The sequence below is a fragment of the Scardinius erythrophthalmus genome, assembly GCF_964197995.2.
Source record: "Scardinius erythrophthalmus genome assembly, chromosome: 4".
Classification (NCBI taxonomy): Eukaryota; Metazoa; Chordata; class Actinopteri; order Cypriniformes; family Leuciscidae; genus Scardinius; species Scardinius erythrophthalmus.
In genome coordinates this window covers 10,275,205-10,297,273 of record NC_138224.1, presented here as the reverse complement: position 1 = coordinate 10,297,273, position 22,069 = coordinate 10,275,205, and the positions used below count along the sequence as shown (strand labels likewise).

At 37.7% G+C, this 22,069-nt stretch overlaps 2 protein-coding genes across 3 annotated transcripts; both read left to right on the top strand.

Moving 5' to 3' along the window:
- On the top strand, positions 1 to 11,667 carry helb (helicase (DNA) B). Of its 2 annotated transcripts, none has more exons than XM_081363384.1 (13): positions 1 to 377; positions 2,097 to 2,450; positions 3,155 to 3,384; positions 3,487 to 4,524; positions 5,103 to 5,280; positions 5,391 to 5,532; positions 5,713 to 5,849; positions 8,663 to 8,747; positions 8,843 to 8,902; positions 9,004 to 9,217; positions 9,343 to 9,489; positions 9,577 to 10,209; positions 10,768 to 11,667. In XM_081363384.1, the coding sequence occupies exons 1-13, from the start codon at positions 164 to 166 to the stop codon at positions 10,897 to 10,899; spliced, it is 3,564 nt and encodes a 1,187-aa protein (XP_081219510.1). In that variant the 5' UTR covers positions 1 to 163; the 3' UTR covers positions 10,900 to 11,667. The 2 variants fall into 2 exon arrangements, with proteins under 2 accessions (XP_081219510.1, XP_081219511.1); XM_081363385.1 differs by lacking the exon at positions 1 to 377 and adding an exon at positions 1,239 to 1,383 and having other exon boundaries at positions 10,768 to 11,600.
- A 447-nt stretch (positions 11,668 to 12,114) lies between these two features.
- dera (deoxyribose-phosphate aldolase (putative)) lies at positions 12,115 to 22,069 on the top strand. The gene is made up of 9 exons (XM_081362722.1): positions 12,115 to 12,280; positions 12,758 to 12,855; positions 12,937 to 13,084; positions 14,453 to 14,548; positions 14,661 to 14,795; positions 15,565 to 15,693; positions 18,597 to 18,709; positions 18,793 to 18,942; positions 19,216 to 22,069. The coding sequence occupies exons 1-9, from the start codon at positions 12,250 to 12,252 to the stop codon at positions 19,270 to 19,272; spliced, it is 957 nt and encodes a 318-aa protein (XP_081218848.1). The 5' UTR covers positions 12,115 to 12,249; the 3' UTR covers positions 19,273 to 22,069.

Here is a 22,069-nt window from a genome sequence, read left to right as displayed (position 1 = left end):
ACATAAACTGAACGGACTTTTATTTTGGTGTTGTGTGATGATTGGCTGTGGTTGATCATGTTTACAGTCATGACTCACGAGCATAGCTCACGAGACCAAAATTGAACCGCGCCCGCGAACTGTAGACACATCTTCAAACCATAGACGGACTGCATTAGTAAACATGGCGCTGCAAAGTCCCTCCGCCGGATTAAAAACCATAATTGGTTACATTTTACCAGAAGATGAGGTTGTCCAGTCAAACCAAGATGATGTTTCAGGAAGTGAAGATGAAGAAGAGGAGGACATACAGCCTGAATTTCTTGACATGAAAGAGATGGACTCTGTCTCATCTGGGGCAAACGTATTTAAATCTTCCGTGCCAGCGTCAAAAGAAGGTAAAACAACATTAACCTTTGGTTATTTTTTGGTTTAATGAACACAAAGTTAGCAGATCTAAAATTGTTTGCAGAACAGCAGACTCACCTCAGACACACTCAACAAGTAAACATAGTAATGTGTTCAGTAAACCTAAAAACATGTTTTCAGTTCACATTGGTAACGTACAAGTAACCATTTCATTTCACAAGAAAGCGGCCATGTTTGTATTTTGCATTGCGGTATGAAACAAAGTAACCATAGTTTACGTTTTACGGAGAGAAATTAAAACATAACATTTGAATAGACCTAAATAAAAACTTCCTTTTTTGTACTACATATCGAAAGTATTTTATATATTGATGTGACGTGTCAAGTAATAGGCCATTAATATTAATATATGATTTTTTTTTTTGTAGGACATTTTTGCAACTTCAAGCATTATGTTTTCTAAAATTGTAAATTCTTTTCTTAAATTGTTATTGAGTTTTAAATAAAAATGATCATGTAAAAATTATGAATTTTTAACATCACTTACCCATATGAAGCGATATTTAATTTTCATTGTTAGAAGTTACAAAGTAGCCTAAGCTTGTTTACAATAATATAATATTTTTGAAGTAAGCCTGTTTACAGTTTACATAGTTACTAAATAACCTGTTTACACTTTACACTAACAAGGAAAAATAATCATATTTACATATTTATAGATAGTGCTGGGCGGTTTACCGGTTCATACCGAATACCGGTGTTTATTTTTGTTACGATATGAATTTTTAATATACCGCAATACCGGTGTATGTCGCTTTAATCGGAACGCGGCGCTGCGCGACACAGTCTCACCCCTCATTTACAACACACGTCTGCGGCGCATTACAGCTGCGACAAGGTTTTATTCCGTCCTCCACGCGGTGCGTCAAAATAGACTAGGCGCCTATATTTAGCGAAGCGGCGCGGAGAGCCGCTTCTGGGAAGCTTCGATCTGAAACACAAGCATTGACTAGAATGGGCACGAGACGTGTGGGGGTGAGAGTGTCTTTTTTCTCGCGGCGCGCGTGTTTTTATACTGTATTAACGTATCTGAAGTGAACTGACGGTCTTTAGAAAAGTTTCTTTGTTATTACGATTGAATCTTTCTTTATCTTTCCTGATAAAGCAGTGTTTATGAGCGTTGCTGCTTTGTGTACAGCCGTTACCGGGGAAACCACTGTTTCTGCCGCTCCTAAAGCGCGTCCTGCTGGCACCTCTTTGTAAACAGCCTTGCAAACCTGTATTATTAATATTAGTGTGGATTTTTTCTATAATATTCACTCATGACAATAAAATAGGGCATTATAAGTAAATCTACTGCAGTATTTCCTCTCTCACTCAGTAGAAAATGTGGTTAACACCCATCATGCTTGGAAAAAAAAAAAAAAAACCGGTAAAAACCGTGAAACCGGTATAATTTAGAAAAAAACCGTGATGTTGATTTTTGGTCAAACCGCCCAGCACTATTTATAGATTACATCGTTGTTAGTAAAAACAATCATGTTTAGTACAGTTCACACTATGTCAAACCATTTTTACAGTTTACACTGTTTCAATTAAAATCAACTAGCCATTGTTTCTCACTCCTACAGGAGACATAAAGCTTATTTTTACAGTTAACTTTCTTTTGGAATTTTTGTTTATAGACATAGCTTTTGTTTATGGACCGAACTATTAATGTTTCATGCATGTCTTATTTTCTTTTGTAGTGTCATTCATGGCCGGTAAAAAGAAGTACTGGGTTGAGGGCCGTTTTCTCCTCTGTGATCCCTGGTGGGAAGTAACCTGCAAAATTCGCAAAGGCAAACACAAGGCTTTCGTCAAAGGCTATCCCTCCTACAGCCTCCGCACCAATCTGAGATCAGAGGGACAGTCACTTGTGTCTCTTTTTCTTAAAGCATGTAGAGCACATCCTGACCATGTTACAAAGTTCAAGCAGTGGTTGCCCGAGGACAGACATGTGGAGCTTGTCAATGTGCTGGACGTCCTGCAGGAGTTTGAAGATTCATCGCCTGAGAATAAAGCTGTGGCTGAACAGCTCAAGGCACATGTCAATTTCTCAGGTTGGAAAATGTATAGCATGTCTAGTTGTATAATATGCATAACACATAAAACAATATCAGAGTTGCTTTTGAAGTGATTTTTGGTAGAATATTATATTTAGCAACATTTTGAAAAATGTTTTATCGTAAAACAAAGACACAAGCTATGTTTCCATCCAAAGTGGCGAATTTAACATATGTGCAGAATTAGAATATAACATAAAACATTTGCGAATAATGCAGCATTTCCATCCAAAGAGAAAAAAAATCTTCACTTTCTGGGAAATTGGCGCAAAATATCTGTAATAAAAATGGAAGTCTCTGCAATTTGGGAAGCATATGATTACTTTTCTTTTTTTTATTGTAAAGTGTATTCGGTAAATGTGTTTCCTTCATAGTTTATGCGCATGTCTTCTTTTCATATTAATAATGTATCCGCCTCAATTGACTGCATACGTTTTTTACTCACATTTTTAGAATTTATGCGCATCTTGGCATTTCCATCCAGATATTTTTAATGCAATATCCCAAAATGTGCATAAAATTGGTGGATGGAAACATAGCTACAGAAAACCTCACAAATGCTGGTAATTTCCTAAGCCTTAACCTAATCTAAATCTAAAATATACTTTTGCACATATAATAACTATGAAAAAAGTGATTAAAATAATGGTACCGAAATCATAATCACAAACCTTGTTCTTGTTAATTGTCTTTAAACACAGTCGCTTGGACACACGTGAAAGTCGCCAGCTTGTACCCTGGAATCATGAAATACTTGCCAACATTACTACCGGGTCAATTTATGGAGATAATCAGCAAAGGAAGAATGAAAAACTTGCCGGGAACTTCCGAAAAAGATGATCCTACTGCACAAGAGCAGAAGAATACAATTGTATTGGCCAAACTTGAGGAGCTCATTAAGACTGATGTATGGAAGTTGGGCTTCAACCATGTAAGATTGCTTCCCGGGACACTTGTTGTTTGGTTTCTAAATCTAAAGCTCACATTATTTCCTTCACTATTTGATATCCTTTAATGAATATTTTTTCAACAGATTATGAATAAAGAATTGCATCTGATCCGGTGTGAAGCAAAAGTGGAGGCCTTCAAAGACTGTAATTTATTTTCTAGCATCCCGGTGCTCCAGCGTGACTCCTTGCTCATGTATGCGGAACTGAAAAGACACTGCAGAGCCACTGGAAGCACGTATGCCGACCGGCAGATGTTGCAGGATAAGATATCGCCTGAGACCGGATATGAGGGTGCCTGGAATGCTTTGCATTTCCTTGAGAAACAGGGGGTGCTGATTAGGGAAGTCGAAAAGGTGGCACTTAGGAACCTCTTCGGCTATGAGAAAGGCATTGCCGAATGCTTGAGGAGCTTGGTTGAGGGAGAACCCTGGAAGATCCACTTGGATGTGAGGAAGGTTCTTCGCAAAGCGCAGCTGGATCGATTAAGAGCAAAGGCTTGTGAAAAACGCAGTATGAGGAAATCTAAGGCTGATGCAAAAATATCCATTTCAGCAGCCCAAAATGACATAGTTCAGGAGGCCGGGTGTGAGCAGATGCTTCTTGATTTCGCCCAGCCTGATACTTCAAGCATGGTCCACAACGGAGGAACGGCAACACGTTGTGATTCACCTGAAATTACAAAGCTCACTATTAAAGAGGAAAGTCACACTTCAGACTCGGACGACTCAGATGACTCCACCTACATGGATATTGATCCGTCTACTATAGAGTTGGACCCCGATCAGGTGCGAGCAGCAGAAATGATGTGCGCCAACCCAGTAACCGTGATCAGTGGGAAGGGAGGTTGTGGAAAGACTACAGTGGTCAGCCTGGTGTTTAAGGCGGCCATGGAGCAACAGACGAGTGACAGGGAAGAGGTGCTGAAGGCCTGTGAGGTCTTTCAGAATGACTCTCAGGGGTCCGGTAATGGGCTGCTGTCAGACGCACACGAGGAGAAGAAAAAAAGTGAGGCGAGTGACAGTGATGAAAAGCCTGTGGAAGTTCTTCTAACTGCTCCTACAGGGAGAGCTTCTTCACTTCTTAAAAAGAGAACTGGCTTAACTGCTTATACTATGCACCAGGTATAGTTCACATAACATAACTTTACATTATACTACATTTCATAATGTAATGTTATGCAATGTAATGTTACATAACTTAAACACAACTTTACACTACATAGCATTTCATAACATAATTTTACATGACATTACATAACCTTTTATTTCACAACTTTACATAACATTAAAAAATGCAAAAATGCAAACATGACAACTTTACATATTTCTTAGCATTGCATGACTTAGACATCACATAACATTTCATAACTTCACTGTACATTACATAACATTTCAGAATGTAATGTCTAAAGCATTGTATAACTTTACATAAAATTTCATAACAGCACTACAATGCTTAACAAGAGTTACATTTACATAACTTCACAGAGCATTACATAATATTTTATACTTACACTTGATTAACAATAAATTAAGCACATTAAATTAAAGCTTTGTCAGTGTTGATTGTTTCTGTTTTCCAATATGTCTTCCAAACTGTTCATTTCGATTTTAGCGAATATAGGTGTCTCAGTTGCTATTGTTACCTTTTTTTAATTACACACATATTTACATGGTTAACCCCAGCTCCCTTTTTTCAGGTTTTATGGAGTTTCATGAATACAGAAAAAGATCCCAGTGGAAATCCTCAGGTTTGGAAGTTCTCAAAGGTGCGGGTGCTGGTGGTCGATGAAGGGAGCCTGGTGTCTGTTCAGATCCTTCACTCCATTCTCAGCTTGCTTACCAAGCATGCAGACCTCCAGAAGTTCATTATATTGGGTAGAGATATTGCATGTATAATAGTTTCTCATTCAGGGTGTATTTGCAATGTATTTATCAGTGACATATTCTGCAGTTTTAAGTACTTAAGTACTATTTTGTGTCTGCAGGAGATGTGAGGCAGCTGCCCAGCATTGAGCCTGGAAACACGCTGTACGATCTGTTTGAAGGCCTCAAGAAGGTCCAGTGGGCCATTGAGATGAAGACCAACCATCGTGCCGAGTCTGAGCTCATCGTCAGAAACGCTGGACTGTGAGCAGATAGCTTGTACTCTGTAATGTTTGATGAGGAACTTAGTTCCTTGGTTCCTTATTGGTTTGTTGGCTGTGTGTATATGTTTTTATGTACAAATATGTAATTTGTACAAATGTTCTCAATCCTAATGACATTATGATGATTAATCATACTGCTTTTATTTCCATAATATTTCAGCATCGCAGAGATGGGCAAACAAAAGCTTTACAGTCCTCTGGAGTTTGATGCCACCATAAAAATGGCGAGACCCTCCACTGTGCCATCTGACAAAAGGTTTATATTTGTCAAAATCAGTGGGGAAAATTATTCTTTTGGTAAGTGAGCAGTCATGAAATATGTGAAAAAAATTGTAATTTACTTTTAAAAAATGTTCTTTATTCTTTTCACAACATTTGTATAGACCTTATGTAGCCCCGCCCCTTTTCAGCGCTGCGCTCGTTGTCTTTTGTCTTCCGGTCTGTATTTTCACAGCGATTTTGCATATTTATGAATGAACGGCTCGTTTAAAATCTTCCCAGTCTACTGACATTTGTTAAGCCTCTTGCTTTAAACATTACAATCCTCATGATAACTTTTGTTAACTTTACAATAAGAAAATCCACTTCACCAGCTAATTACTCCTCGACAGCGATGCCATAGAGATATACAGAGCGACCGCAAAAACGGAAGTTCAATGACAATATTCTAAAGATGGCGGCACGCTTGAATCCAGGAAGAGAAGAATTATGTGAGGTGTTTTCTCTGTCACTGTGCTGCAGAAGAACATTCTTTGCAGTAAAACTGTGAACCTGAAGGCCCAGACAATCTGAATAACAAAAGGAAACCAATCACTGTATTGTCCTCAGGACATTTGTGTGGGCTCCTGTGTGTCTATTGTACTGCAGGTTTTCCTGAAAATACACTTTACTGTTGTCTGTGACTCATTTGATACTTCGGGTGGCTACACAGCCACCTTCAATACCATTTACTCCCCCATAAGCACCTTAGTGCAACTTTTTGGCACAGCGATATGAAAATTTTGGCCGATACCAATAACCTATAATTCTTTATATTTGAAAGCCGATAACCGACATATTGGCCGATAAATCAAAATTTTTAATTTTTGAGAGCCTGATTACGAAAATAAAAGTCTCACTATTAAAAGCCATGTCCCAAGCACACACTTATAATGATCTTCTTAATATAATTTAATGTAGCCTATATGACAGACTATATATTTCTTTTTTTAATTGATTTCAATCATGTTTCAAACAATTTAAAACCACCATGGCGAACACTACGCATCTGAAATGTCTCAGCTGAAGGAAATAATCCATTATTTATCGGCTTCAATATATATTGGTAAAAAAAAAAATATTGGGCCAATAATGAGAACATTAAAAATTAACATACAGTGCCCTCCACAATTATTGAACCCCCTGGTAAATATGATCAAAATTGGCTGTAAAAAATAAATCTGCATCGATTATCCTTGTGATCTTTCATTAAAAAAATGTGCAAAATTCTAACCTTTCATTGAAGTAAAAGAATTGAAAGTGGGGGGAAATCACATTATGAAATAAATGTTTTTCTCCAAAACATGTTGGCCACAATTATTGAAACCCCTAGAATTTTTTACGAGTGAAATATCTCTGAAGTATATTCCCATTAATATTTACCTTTTTTAGTACACCAGGGTGACTAGGAACATGAAACTGTCCAGCTATGACTTCGTGTTTCACAGGAGTTTAAATATGAGGAAACACAAAGGCCAAATCCCCTTAATCATCCATTACAATGAGTAAAACCACAGAATACAATTCTGATGCGCAGCAAAAGATTGTTGAGCATCACAAACTAGAAAGGGGCTGTAAGACAATAGCTAAAGAATTGAAAATCCCCATTTTGACCATCAGGGCAATAATTAAGAAGTTATAACCAACTAAAGATGTTATGAATCTGCCAGGAAAAGGACGTGTGTCTATACTGTCTTAATGCACGGCGAGTATGAAAGTTTGAGTGGCCAAAGACTCTCCAAGGATCACAGATGGAGAATTGCAGAGATTAGTTGAGTCTTAGGGTCAGAAAACCTAAAAAAAAAATTATCAAACAACCCCTACATCCCCACATGTTGTTTGGGAGGGTTTAAAAAAAAAACTCCTCACTCATCCAAAAACAAATTCCAGCAATTTTAATTGTCAGACACGACTGGATCTTCAAACAACACAGGGTTCTGTGGTCAGATGAGACTAAAACAGAGCTTTTTGGCAGCAAACACACTAGATGGGTTTGGTGAACACAAGGATAAAAAGTACCCCATGTGTACAATTTAATATACCATTGGATCTTTAATGTTGTGGGCATATTATTCTGCTGGAGGTCCTGGACTTCTTGTTCAGATACATGGCATTGTGGATTCTATCAAATATCAACAGATAAAAAATCAAAACCTGACGCCTTCTGCTAGAAATCTTATAATATGCCGTGGTTGGATCTTCCATCAGGACAACGATCCAAAACAAACATCAAAATCAAAACAAAAATTTGTTGTGGAGCAAAAAATGAAGCTTCTGCCATGACCGTCTCAGTCCCCTGACCTGATGAGTGGGCTGAACTGAAGAGGAGAAACACCAACATGGATCTGGGAATCTGAAGGATCTGGAGAGATTCTGTGTGGAGGAATGGTTTCTGATCTCTTGTCAGTTATTCTCCAAACTCATCAGGCATTATAGGAGAAGACTCAGAGCTGTTATCTTGGCAAAAGGAGATTGCAAAAAGTATTTAATAAAAGGGTTTCAATAATTGTGGCCAACATGTTTTGGAGAAAAACATTTATTTCATAATGTGATTTCCCCCCACTTTCAATTCTTTTACTTCAATGAAAGGTTAGAATTTTGCACATTTTTTGAATGAAAGATCACAAGGATAATCGATGCAGATTTATTTTTTTACAGCCAATTTTGATCATATTTACCAGGGGGTTCAATAATTGTGGAGGGCACTGTATATCGGCCAATACCGATATGGTAAATTATGAATAAAAACCTAATTACAAATCAAATGCGTTGTTGAGGCACCAAATAACTGTCAAGCAAAATGGTATGTATCTAACATTGAGCAATAACAACAAATTTCTGTTGCTGCTTAGACCTCCAGGATGCCATTAAATTCTTACTTGAGGAAGGTCCTGGACTGGAAAGTGATAAATTGTCACAATTTGTGGCTTTCAGGAGGTAAGACAGATTTAGCTTTGTCACTCTATGCTGAGATGTCAAGCTTTTTAAGAAAATGCTGAGTTTGCTAAAGTTGTTGTTTTTATTGTTCACAGGAAAGACTGTGAGTTGATCAATGAGCTTTGCTGCAAGCATTATTCTCAGCATATTACAAAGTTAGTTTTCTTACAAATAAATAAGCATGACACTTTATTTTATTCCACTTCCATAGGTTGTCTTTTTAGAAGTTTATGTCTGTTTTAATATTTAATTACAGGACTTCCAAAAAGAAATTCAACTTTCAAACAAAGGATAAAGTTTGCTGCACTAAGAATGGCTATGTCTTAGACCAGGAGAAGAGGAGAGATGTGACTGTCGGAGCTTCACATGATTATGACAGATCTTCCCATGATAATGGTGGAAAACAGAGACGAGACGAACAGGCGAAGAAAGAGCGCCTGTGCAATGGGGAAATTTTCTTTATTGATAATGTACTGGAGTTTTATTTATCGATTTATTTATGCATTTATTGATAATCTCAAAATTATTTTTATGCTTTTAAATTCAAAACGCTTAACCTGAGTTGGTTTAACTTGTAATTGTATACCAATCCCAGGATGTTGAGAAAGTTGAGGGAGGAAAAAATAGACGCTACCTGACACTAGATGATGTAAATGGGCGCGTGGTGAAGTGTGACTACAGAGAACTACAGAAAGAGTGTAAACTGCGGCATGCTTGGGCAAGAACCATTCACACCTTTCAGGTATCGATGCTCTTTGTTCATCTACGGCCCTGTTCACAGCATTTGTCTCTGCTTCATGCAAATTGCTTATTTGTTTTCTCACTTCAGGGCTCAGAGTCTGAAACTATTGTGTACGTTCTTGGAGACAGCATTGCTCAAAACTGGCAGCATGTATACACTGCAGTGACACGCGGTCAGAAGCGAGTGTATGTGGTGGGTACAGAGAGTGACATAGAAGGAGCCATCAAGAAATGGATCACCCCACGTCACACTAGATTGTGCTGGTTCGTCAAAACAACAGTTGCCAAACCAGATCCTGAAGACTCTTTGACTCAGTCTGCCTGCAGTCAGAGTCAAGTAGAGACCCCTGTGAACCACAGTTTCGGGCCTTCACAGTCCACACCCGTGGCTCCACATTGCCCCAGCCTCCCCCAGTCGTTCTCCAGCACAAAGCCTTCATGTATTCGACACCTCTACAAGGAAGAAAATGGAAAAAAACATCAAACATCCAATATTTCTTTACAAGATGACATGGCATTCAGTCAAACCTACTCTTGGTCGCCCATAGATGGTTGTGATGAGCCAAGCATGGTGCAGAATGAACATGTGTCCGAATTATCCAATCAGGTTGAAGATACATCGTTGTTAGAGACGATCAGCTCTTCCCCAAATGAAAGCAGCAGGGGCTCTAAACGGCTGATTCATGTGGACACCTGCAGTACGCCGACTAAACTACCAAAGGTAACACATACACTAGAGCATTTAGAAATGATTGACAAACAATGTGCTATTTTGTAATTGATCACAAAACAATTTTACTGGATATTTGATCATTAAGATGTCATACCAGAGCTCAAAGCTTTATTGGTGCAATGGCATTATGAAAAATGCCAACTGTCAAAGCTAGTGTCAAGATGTCTGGACCCAGAGAAGGGCTTCTCTCTAAGAAAACAAAAGACTTTTCTGGAAATTAACATTTGAACAAAATTAGCACCCTCATCCGAGACACAATTACACTGAGTAGATCACATCTCAGTATTGTCTTATCTGCATTTCCTTCCCTTCACAGTCTCTTCCCCCTCTCCTCTCTCTACTACTAAAACTTAAATTTTGAAGTTTTATTATTAAAGTCTTCTTGGATGTGCAGAATTTGTATGATTATAAATTCATTTAGGATCAAAATATGCTAAATTGGCACTCCATCCATAGACAACAAGTGATATCGTTGGAAATGTAAGCCGTATACTGAATGTTTTAGGCTGAACGTGCTTAACGTTCTGTGATCTCCTCTTGCTTCAGAAAACCACTCCAGAAGAGTCTCCGTTGTGCAGCTCAAGACTGAATCTTATGTCCATTACGAGTCCCAGCTCCAAAACCCACGGCAGGCAGCTCTTCCGAGACGATTCACATCCTCACATTGAAAAGCCTTAGAGGGGTCATTCTCAGACCCAACATGCCAAAGCGGAAAGAACTAAATCAGTCCAAATGTGCATGTTATTTGGCTTTTCAGAGGATTTGGATAAACCTGAATTAGCTTTTTACATAATTATGAATAATTTGCTAGTTTCACCCTTGAGAACAACAATATCTTGTAATATATTATGGCTCTGTGCAAGAGATGTGTGAGCTCTAATTTCCGCTAGACATCCTTTGAAAAGTATAATTCTTAAATCATAACAATTGAGTAAAAGAAGGCTTAAATCTGAAACTGAAGTGCAATTTTGAAGACCAAATATGAAGACCATATTTGTAATGAAAGTCATAACTCATCCTTGTATATTACCGTATCATTTTAAAGTCACTTATGTTTTTATCTTTCCTGGCAAACTTGTTAAGATAAAAACATGTTATGCAGTATTTTTTTTTAAATATCCACGTTTATATAATATGAATCACAGCGTTTGTATCTATTAGGGCTGAAGCAATTGTTTGACTCTAGACTTCACAATTCAGTATACCTTAAAAACCATTAAGGCTCAATTCAAAATCCATTTGAGGTTTGACTGAATGTTGTAAGTGTTGGCATAATTTCACTTTTTATTTTAAACCTGAAGCATGTGACAGGTTTATTTCAAAAGCTCAGTATGGTTGTCTAACATCACATCACCTAATAAATCAGACTGAACAATAGCAGCCTTTTTTGTTTATTCAAGCACAATTGCATGTTTGATCTATGAATATTAAACATACACTCATGTTTCTCATCTTAAATGTCATCTTGTTTCTCAAATCTAATGTGCAGCTTTCATCTCTTTTAATATATTGTTTGTAGGTAAATTTAAAATACCCATAAAGTTAATGAAAACAGCACATCGAGTGCTTTTTGTGTTATTGATCAAAATAATCAGGGTTTTACTCAAATTATTTGTGCATTTTTCTGCTTTTCTTGGGGGTGTCAAGAAAAAACAATCTTAGAGACTCTTGTCAAAGAGAACCTATACTTTTGTTCAAAATAAGTCGATTATTTCTATTTTAACGGTAAAGACCCTTTTTTTATTATTTTTTTTATAAATGTTCAATAACATAAGACCATTGTAAAGGAACTCCCTCTGCTATAACAGTGCTCACACGTTAATAAATACAAAAAACGTCATCACTCTACGCCTTGCGTAGCGGTGAAATGATTGGCTTGAAGTGTTCTGCGTCGGTGTATCAGTGACGAGCAATCCCGGAAGACGTGCAGTATCGTGAAAACTGTCATTGAGTGCTGTGCAGAGCTGCTACTTGACAAATCAACCCGATTTTTAAAAGTTAATTTCATCCAGTGAGTTATATTGCACCATGTCCGCAAGAAATCCAGGAATGCATCTTGGTAAGTTGGTTAAAAAAAAAAAAAAAAACCTTAACGTTAATTAATACCGCTACTTTTTCACGTGATAGGACAGGCATTTAATTAAAAAGGACAGAAGACAGAGATTAAAGTTCTTTGCAAGCTACTAATGAGCAACAGACAGAGTGATATAACTTAAGCTATACATTGAACATGTAAAGTGCAACGTAAGTTATATTCTTCGTGTTATGTGTGGTTAATGTTTAACTCAATCTGACCAGTTGAAACTCACTATTTTTATAATTCTACCTTCATACGGCCTGTGTAGTTAATCTTAAGTGTTATTCTGGTTTTCTTTCTTCTTTCTCTATATACAGTTGATTCTAAACTGTAAATAAAATACCCTTAATGAATTTCACATGACTCATGTGTCTCATGACACAAGTTGAGCAGAGGGAAATAACCAGACTAAACTGATTTTTAAAACATCCTTTATTATTTATTCTTGCCTTATTTTAGATCTGGAATGGGTGTCAAAAGTCAGAGTCAACACTCAGGCTGTTCTTAAAAGAGCCCAGCAGATCCAGGGATGCAAAGTGGCCAAAAAACAGTGGCAGGTAAACTGTTTACAGTATTTATGGTACATGCTCACTCCTATTGCTTGATGCCATCTGTATTGACCTGCATTGATAATGTAGGCTGCCTGGTTGCTGAAGGCTGTCACATGCATCGATCTGACGACCCTCGCTGGTGACGACACACCTTCCAATGTCCATCGACTCTGTATGAAGGCCACACGGCCCATCCGTCACGATCTGCTGAAGAGCATGGACATGCATGACAAAGGTGCCGCTGTTTTGCATATACACGTATTTATTTGTCACATTGGTGCCGTGCACTTATATCTTCTGTCACTCATATTGCAGTTTGCAGTATAAAATAAACTTACAATCATTTACACCCATTAAACAAATTACTGTTAGAAGCATTTTAGATCATAGTAATTGACTTATTACTCCAGAAATTTGGATCCATACAGATTACTGATATATTTAATGACCGCTTAATGAAAAATATAAAAAAAGTCTTGAAAACTCTGTAAATTTTCTGTAAATTTATCTTTATTATATTTCATAATTTATAGTATATTATTATATATTATATTATATTATATTATATTATATTATATTATATTTTATACCTTAATTTTGTATCATAATACACTACTGTTCAAATGTTTGGGGTCATTAGGATTGTTCTTTTTTGAGATAAATAAATAATTTTATTCAGCAAGGAGGATGCATTAAACTGACATTAAAGTGACATTAAAGACATTTATAATAAATGTTAAAAAATTTTACCACAGTTTACACACAAAAAAAAGCAGCACATCTGTTTTCAACATTTATAATAATATATATAATAATATATATATATATAATAATATATATATATATATATATATATATATATATATATATATATATATATATATATATATATATATATATATATATATAATATATATAAACATCTTGAGCACCAAATCTGCATATTTCAGGGATCCCAGGAATAATTACATTTTAAATTTACTAAAATAGAAAACACTTCTTTTAAATTGTAATAATATTTCACAATATATATATTTTTTTACTATATGTTTAATCAAATAAATGGAGCCTTGGCGAGAATAAGACTTCTTTAAAAAACATTAAAAAGACCTCAAACTGTTAATGGATAGTGTATATATTTTATGTATTATATTATTTTATTTTATTAAAGTTTATAAATGTTAATTATTTTGTTATATATAATATTTTAGTGTATTGATGGTTTTCAGTTTTAGTAACATAAGCGTGTCACTGTATATCTGCCCACAAGAGGGAGATAAAGCTCTTTTCACCGACAGTTACTGGCTGAAGAGATCAGTGACTTTAACAACTTAAATTCAACCTTTTACTGAATAAAAAATTGTAACACAATAAACATTAGATGTTAACAGAAGTGTTTTCTTTGTATTTTTGCGCTTTATTTACTTTTATGTATTTATTCAAATGTAGTCTTTGCATGAAATGAATTATAGATGTCTTTGACTTTAAACACTGTGTGTGTGTGTGTGTGTGTGTGTGTGTGTGTGTGTGTGTGTGTGTGTGTGTGTGTGTGTGTGTGTGTGTGTGTGTGTGTGTGTGTGTGTGTGCGCGTGTGTGATTCCAGGAATCACGACTGCAGCTGTCTGTGTGTACCCATCACGGGTGGCTGATGCTGTAAAGTCTCTGAAGGCAGCAAACTCTAGTCTTCCTGTTGCATCTGGTAAGACATTTGAAACTGCTTATCTTTAAACACATTTCAATCCTTTTATAGACATCATCCTAGAGAGGGTGCAACCGCATTGTCTCACCTCACCTCATTCTCTTTGCTTCAGTGGCCACTGGTTTCCCTGCTGGACAGACGCCACTGAAGACCCGTCTCGAGGAGGTCAGGTTGGCTGTGAAGGATGGTGCTACAGAGATCGATATTGTCATAAACCGGACTTTAGCACTCACTGGACAATGGGCAGGTGTGTGTAACATGCAGGGAATACAGGCAGATACAGTTCCTACCAAAAAAATCCTCTTAAACCAGACTGTTTTCTGTTGGTTTAAAGGGGTCCTGATTATGCTTTTTTACATTTCAACTTTCTTTAGTGTGTGATGTTGCTGTTTGAGCATGAAAAAGGTCTGCAAAGATACAATGTCCACTCCAAACAGAGTTATTCTCCATATCAGCAAGCACTGTTTCTGAACACCCTGAAACACCTCGATTGTAGTCTTGAGTTTTCTTCTGGGAATGTACGTTACAATATTCCTCATTTAAATAATTCCCACCCCATTGTATGCACGAAAAAAGGCCTGGTTGAATTACGTTAGTAGTTTTTTGAAACATTCATGACAAGTGGTTGACCAATCACAACACAATGATTCAGCCAGCCAATCAGAGCACATTGAGCTTTTCAGAAGGAGGGGCTTCATAGAGACAGGAACTGAACAGAGCGTTACTGACAGACTTGGAAGAGAGGTGCTGCAACAATGTCAAATATGTGAAAAATAAGGTGTTTTTTGAACATTCAAGCATGAAAACCTATTCTAGTAGACCCCAAAAACAAAATCAAGACTTTGTAAAATTGCATGATAGGTCCTCTTTAAGCTGTTGATCAGCTGACAATGGCCATAACCATCACACTTCTTTATATAAAAGAACAATAAAAGTACACAAAGTATGTTTTTCTTCAGTTCTACTTTGATAGCTGGTGAACATTTGTGTCTCTCATTGTTAAATGATCTCCTCAGCCCTCTACGATGAGATCCGGCAGTTCAGAGAGGCCTGTGAAGACGCCCATATGAAGACCATCCTGGCAGTGGGAGAGCTGGGAACCTTCACAAACGTTTACAAGGCCAGCTTGGTGTCCATGATGGCAGGTGAGGACATTAAGCATAGATTTTAGAGGAAACATTTAGTTTTAATTCGCAGAACTGCATGTAGTCCTGAAGTCAGAAAATAATTATTATTAAATGTTTTTTTGTGTATATATATATATATATATATATATATATATATATATATATATATATATATATATTATGATAATAGGACAGTTCTATCACTCTGATATTTTTTACTTCACGCCCTCCAATAATATCAAAAGGAATTTTAATTTAAAAATGAAAAACTGTTTTTTTTTTAAATATATAATAATTTAAATGATCTTTATCCATTATTGTCTAATTAATTTTAAATAATTATTTAAATGTATTGATTTTACCGTATTGTTTAATTGTTCTACCCTTGTCAGGCCCTGTCCCAAATGGCACACTTCATATGCACTTTCAGTCTTGTGGACTTATAAAGGCTGCCGTCTGAACGTGTCCATTAAGTCCATGAGAGTAGGGTGTCCCATTTGTCATTTTAGGTGTCAGAAGGGTGTTCACGAGCGCCCCCTTTGTGGTTGATATGCGCACTTTTGCCGAGCCCGCGCTGAAGCGAGCTGAAGCGAGACTTCTTCCTGAGTAGTCAAAGCGGCGTTACGTCACGAAAGTGCAGACTCGTAGTGTTTAGGGTGCCATTTGGGACAGGGCCTCAGAAGAATGCACACTTTTTAGTGTCTGTGCAGTAACAACATCCACCAGCAGGGACTAACTGCTCATGCTAACCAGCTAAATCTGACCCCCTGGTATGATCAATCCCCAAAAGTGATGCTTGCCTTAAGCAAGTTTGATATTTTGTCCAGAGTGTGGCGCCATTGCTCATCCTTTTCGCACTCAGCATCCAGATCTCTCTCTCACACACACACACACACACACACACACACACACACACACACACACACACACACACACACACACACACACACACACACACAGAGCAGGCCAGTGACTGTATGCTTAAATAGCCATTGCACATTAAGCCGATTACTGTACCCAATTGTCAGCGGCTCTGATAGGGATCGTTATTAAAATGCATTGCTTTTGTCGCCGCGCTCATTCCTTAATCTCCCCTTGTTCCTATGAATTGCGTATGAGGTTTCTGAAATTGAATGATAATTTCACCTATTAATCTGCGACGCCGGAGCTATTTTACTCCCACGCTCTCCGGCAGTGTCCCCCCGCTCCGCCGCAAATGAATAGAGCTTCATTACTGTCGCCCGCGTTTAATAACCGTTATCCATTATCGTGTAATTAAGACTCCCCAGAACGAATCTCAAGGATTATGTCAGTTTGAGGGAGAGAGTGAGCAATAGAGTGAAAGAGTGTCGGAGGAAAGGGGAAGCGGTGGGGAAAAGAGTGGAAAAACACATAGAACGTATCTTTAATGAACTGTAAAATGTTCATCTTGTTCTGTGCGGTAATGAACAGTCATTAGACATGAGGAAGGGCAGGCGGGACTCGGGTGCTGGGGGTTAGAGCTGGTCCACAGTTTGTGGTTCATCCATTAGAAGCGTCATTTTATCTTCTATTTTTATCGGAACGCTGATAAACCGTAATTGGCTATGAAGGAGAGGAAGGGAGAAATGAAAGCTCTTATTGATGAAGGAACGCACACCCTCTGAGCCCTGCCGACGGGACCATATGTTCTTGTCTAGCCTCCCCTGCCCTCGCGACTAATGTCCTGTCGGGGGTTCAGAATCTGACGCCTCTCTGAAGTGCCTGAATGGAGGTGCTAAAAATGTACTGGACTTTCTAATTTGAAGAATTGAACTTTGACCTGTCAGTCCGAGCCAAACAAGTGTCAGATGCAAGTTTTTGGCTTTTATTGACGAAGAATTAAAATACTGACCAGTGTGACCTGAAATATGCATATGTATTAAACCACGTTGCAATGTACTCTCATGTTGGTTTCATATGCTTTTGAAAATCTTGTATATATAATTTCAAGAAAGGTTTTAGCTTGATGACTCTAACTGTCATGTGGTGCAACCATTAAGTAAAAATTAAAAGCATATTTTCCTTGCACCTTGAATACGTGAATAAGTGTTCACACCAAAAATGATAGCTATAAAGATAACTATAACAATAACTATATTTGCGTGATATCGTTCTGTTCCAGCTCTTTAAAGCAGGATGGATTCTGATTGGCTGTCAATGGTTTTATCATTCATCAGCTGGAAAAAAAAAATGACTTCAATGTTATAGTTCTTCTTTCTGTGCCGTTATTGTTATAGTTGTGGTGTGGATTCTTCTATTCTTTTATATGTAGAACAATTTTTGAACTATATCTTTATTGCTATTGTTATAGTTATCATCCTTGGTGTAAACGGACCTTTAATCATTTTCGTAATTTTCAAAAAGATTTTGAAAAACATTTAAAATTATCATGAATTATTAATTCATAAATATCATAGTTTTTGGGGAGTCACTCGACATGACATTTAACAACCTTAACTAAACATATTTTGCCACAAAAAAGGTACATAAAGTATCTGATATTTTAAGAGACGTATTGTCCTTTGTCAATATATATTTATATATATATATTATATTATATATATATTATTTTTATTTTTATTTTTATTTTTTGCATGTTGGTTGCACCACATGACTTTTTGGATAATTTGGACAAAAGAGTTTCCAATATTTAAAATGAGTAATATTTTAATTAAATTAATAATTCTAATAAAGTTAATACCAAATAATTAAAAAGGTTTTCATTATATATTTGTGTCACCCTGACATTTTTTACTTCATGCCCTCCAAAATATCAATATAAATTTACAAATTAAAATTAAAATAATTGTCTACGTTGGCTTTTCTCTGCCTGAATGAGGATCAGAGTGGACCATACTTCATGCCAGTAGTCAAAAGGCTTTGTATTTTCTAACCACTAGGATCGGACTTCATCAAAACTTCAACAGGCAAGGAGTCAGTCAATGCCACTTACCCCATTGCCATAGTAATGGTGCGGGCCATCCGTGACTACTACTTGAGGACAGGCCATAAGGTAAAGGACCCATTATACCCTTAAATCACCTTCTTTAACTGGAATCATCCAGGCTGTTTGACTGATCATTTGTGGGTCCTCAGGTGGGTTTCAAGCCCGCAGGAGGCATCCGTACGGCGCAGGAGTCTGTGGTGTGGCTGACCCTGATGAAGGAAGAGCTCGGAGACGAGTGGCTCGATCCTCACCTTTTCAGACTAGGAGCAAGTAGCCTGTTAGCTGACATCGAGCGCCAGGTAATTAAACCAACACTGTTTCACACTCGCAAAGCTGCTCTATTCTGGCTTCAGATGTGATAAAGTGATAATTACCATCCATTATGGCTGGAAACAGACACTGTTCAGGGAGTGCGGCATCGTGACCCAGGTCACCTGTGGTGAATAGGATATAGATTAGCTCTTTTATTTATGTATTAGGCTAAATGCAGCTGCGTTTGACAAAGCTTTGTCATCATATATAGCTTTATTGAAGCTCAACGTTATTTTAATCTACATTTTTTATTGTTACAGATTTACCACTACGTGACCGGACGCTATCCCGCCTATCATGAACTTCCTATGGCCTGAGTTTTTTAAAAATCCCAGATTTGGGCTGATGAAAGCTGTTCAGTGACACAATGGAAAGACATCACACCTGTTTATTATGAAAAGAATTATAAAGAAAAGAAGTGAAATGAAGCACAGTATCTGTCCTAAACTAAGAATATATTTTATTATATTGTAAAAACTGTCTTTTTTCAAGTTATCTTGTAGAAAAAATGCAAACCCAAGAACATTTCTGGATGACATGGTGCAACCTGAACCGTCAGAAGTAAAAGCGCTCGCTTTACGTCAGCACAAAGGCCTCTTGCATCACTTTCTCATATCTGCGATTCCCAGCAGCAGTTGTTCCTCAGACAAGCGTACAGATCTCGTAAGCTGCACCTGGGGTTACGCTATCACTGTCCGAGGCTGATGTTATTTGACTTCCGCTGAGCTAATTTCATTAATCAAGCGCTGGATGTCAGAAGTGTGTGTTTGGGATTAATTAAGAGGGGTTAAGAGAGTTTAAATGATCAGATAAAAGCGCGTGCCAGTTAGAGCTTCGTTTGAAGACCGAGAACTTTCTTTTTCTTCTCCCTCTTTCTTCTTTAATTAAGAGATCTCGGGCCGTGCCCTTGACTGGGATGGAGGATAAATGACTGAATTAATTGCGGAATGGGGAATGAGCCGAGAGGTGCGAGTGGAGCGAGATTGAAACTTCGGTAAATTCAGTCGGAAAACTGGAGCACAACTAGATTTGTATTCACAGAGAAGCAGTAAAAGCTATTCTCACAAAAGCTTAATAATACCTGCATAAGCACTATGGTAGAACTGGTATTAGCATTCCTAAGAGATCCACAAGCAGCGGGATCCAGAAGAATGAACTAATTAATGCTCAAAAAGAATTATTTAGAACTTGATTAAAGCCCAGAAAAAAAACTTCTGAAATATCCATCCATCCATCCATCCATCCATCCTTCTGTTTGTTCATCCATATGCAGTATCCATTTGTCCATATATCCTTCTATCCTTCTGTTCATTTCTGTCTATCCATACATCCATCTATCCATCCATCTGTTTGTTCGTCCATCTGTTCGTTCGTTCGTTCGTCCATCCATCCATCCATCAATTCCTTCGTCCATCCTTATGCAGTATCCATTTGTCCATATATCATTTTATCCTTCTGTTCATTTCATTTCTATCTATCTACTATCCATCCATCCATTTGTTTTTCCATCTGTTCATCCATTCATCTGTTTGTTCATCTGTCCATAAATCCATTTGTCCATATATCAGTCTGTCTGCTGTCTGTCTATCCATCCATCCATCCATCCATCCATCCATCCATCCATCCATCCATCCATCCATCCATCCATCCATCCATCCATCCATCCATCCATCCATCCATCCATCCATCCATCCATCCATCCATCCATCCATCCATCCATCCATCCATCCATCCATCCATCCATCCATCCATCCGCCTGTCTATCCTTCTGTTTGTTCGTCCATCCATATGCAGTATCCATTTGTCCATATATCCTTCTATCCTTCTGTTAATTTCTGTCTATCCATACATCCATCAATCCATCCATCTGTTTGTTCGTCCATCTATTCGTTAGTTCGTCCATCCATCCATCTATCAATTCATTCGTCCATCCATATGCTGTATCCATTTGTCCATAAATCCCTTTATCCTTGTTCATTTCATTTATATCTACTCTCCATCCATCCGTTTGTTTGTCCATCTGTTTTTCTGTCCGTTTATCCATCCATCTGTTTGTTCATCTTTCCATAAAGCCATTTGTCCATATATCTGTCTGTCTGTCTATCCTTCTATCTTTCTGTTCGTTTGTCCATCTATCCATTCATCTGTTCATTCGTCCGTCCGTCCATCCATTCATCCATCCATCCATCTGTTTGTTTGTTCGTTCGTCCGTCCATACAGTACATCCATCTGTCTGTTTTTCTGTCTGTCTGCTGTCTATCCTTCTGTTCGTTTGTCCGTCCATACATCCATCTGTCTGTATATCTGTCTGTCTGTCTGTCTGTCTGTCTGTCTATCCTTCTGTTCATTCGTCCGTCCATACATCCATCTGTCTGTACATCCGTCTGTTTTTCTGTCAGTCTGTCTGTCTTCTGTCTGTCTGTCTGTCTGTCTATCCTTCTGTTCATTCGTCCATCCATAGACCGTATCCATTTGTCCATATATCCTTCTATCTTTCTGTTAATTTCTGTCTGTCTGTCCTATCTATGACTCTATCTATAGTTTTATCTGAGACACATTGATCAGCTGCTCAGCTGATTGTCAGCTGTGTGTTGTGCCTTGTATGTTTCATTAGCCGTGACTGTAGTGGTTTATGAGGCCACACTGGCAGGGCTGAGTAAGAGTGATGGAGCCCCAGTGCTCCCCGAGGCCATGACAGATTAGCTTCACTTACATAAAGGCATGTAGATCATCTGCAATCTGGACCCGTGGCCCACGCCACCAAGCCAGATAACGCTGAGGGATTGAGTTAGCCTTTAGATTGATTCTCCCCTCCACAGACAACACTTCCTCTCCTTCGCTTTCTTCCCTGCTTTTCTCCTAGCTCTCGCCTCTCTTTTACTCAATCACATTCCCTCCTTCAGGCATGTGTATGTCTTACGAACTCATATAGCTGGAAAATACAATATGGGTTTTAGTAATCTTTGTCCTCTCCACCTGTCTAACACAAAAGTAATGCTATAATCATGTATTTTAAGATGAAACAAACAAATTTGACTAATGCATAAGAAGAAATATATTATTGTATATTATGCATGCATACTTGCCAGTAAATTTTATCAGGGTGGGACAGTG